We start from the raw sequence: 934 nt of genomic DNA on the forward strand, positions 1-934 counted from the left end.
CGGCCGGCAGCGCCCGCCCCGCCCCGCGCCTTCCCGCGCGGCCCCTCACGCGCCCTACCTTCCGCCATGTCGGGCCGGCCCTGCTGCAACCTCGCGAGAGGAGCGCCGCGCCCAGGGCGGCGCGGACCGGGGCCGCGGGTCTCGCGAGAGCTCGGGAGGCGGGCGGAAGCAGCGCCAGCGGGAGGCGGGCGCAGGCGGCGCGCGGTGGCCTCCGCTCCCCTCGCGCCCTCGAGGCGCTGGCGTGCGGCGCGCCGACGGCCGGGGTCGTGGCCGCGGCCCGTTCAGGACCTTGAACGGGGTGGACGCAGCGGGCAACGCTCTTCCTCGCAGAAACCTGGCCGGGAGGCGGCCGAGAGGGGCTCCGCGGTCTCCGGGCGCTCTTCCGACCGGGGAGCTGAGGCGGCGGCAGAGGCGACAGGAACCGGGGCGGGGCTCGCCGCGGACCCCGCTACAGAACCCCCCGCGCACCCATCCGCGGACCCCACTGCGCACCTCAGCGCGGACCCCTCCACGGCCCTCACTGCACACCCCACCGGGGACCCCACTACGCACCCCTCTGCGGACCTCGCTACAGAACCCTCCGCGGACCCCTCCGTGGAGCCCAGTACGCACCTCACCGCGGACCCCTCCACGGACCTCACTGCACACCCCACCAGAGACCCCGCTATGCACCCTCACGGACCTCACCGCGGGCCCCCCTGCACATCCTACCGAGGACCTCACCATGCACCCCACCAATGACCCCGCCATGGGCCCCACTGTGGACCCCACCACGCACCCCACCTCTGACCCCACTATGCCCCCCACCACACACCCCACCAATGACCCCTCCGTGGACCTCACGGGACCCCACCGGTGACCCCAATGCAGAGTTCACTGCACACCCCACTGTGGACCTCAGTGCACACCCGAGGACTCCACTGCAAACCCCACC

General features: G+C 74.3%; 1 protein-coding gene across 2 annotated transcripts in view; it reads right to left on the bottom strand.

Moving 5' to 3' along the window:
• ANKFY1 (ankyrin repeat and FYVE domain containing 1) overlaps window positions 1-119 on the bottom strand; it is an 85,520-nt gene extending 85,401 nt beyond the window's left edge. For both annotated transcript variants that reach the window (XR_004676344.1, XM_034989319.1), the window contains exon 1: window positions 59-119. Coding sequence is in view for 1 of the 2 variants with exons in the window: in XM_034989319.1 (XP_034845210.1) it covers window positions 59-68 (10 nt within the window). In the remaining variant the exon portion in view is untranslated. The remainder of the gene's footprint in view (window positions 1-58) is intronic.
• Window positions 120-934: the final 815 nt, after the last annotated feature.

The sequence above is a fragment of the Mirounga leonina genome, unplaced genomic scaffold (genome assembly GCF_011800145.1).
Source record: "Mirounga leonina isolate KUSES-001 unplaced genomic scaffold, KU_Mleo_1.0 Mir_488, whole genome shotgun sequence".
Classification (NCBI taxonomy): domain Eukaryota; kingdom Metazoa; phylum Chordata; class Mammalia; order Carnivora; family Phocidae; genus Mirounga; species Mirounga leonina.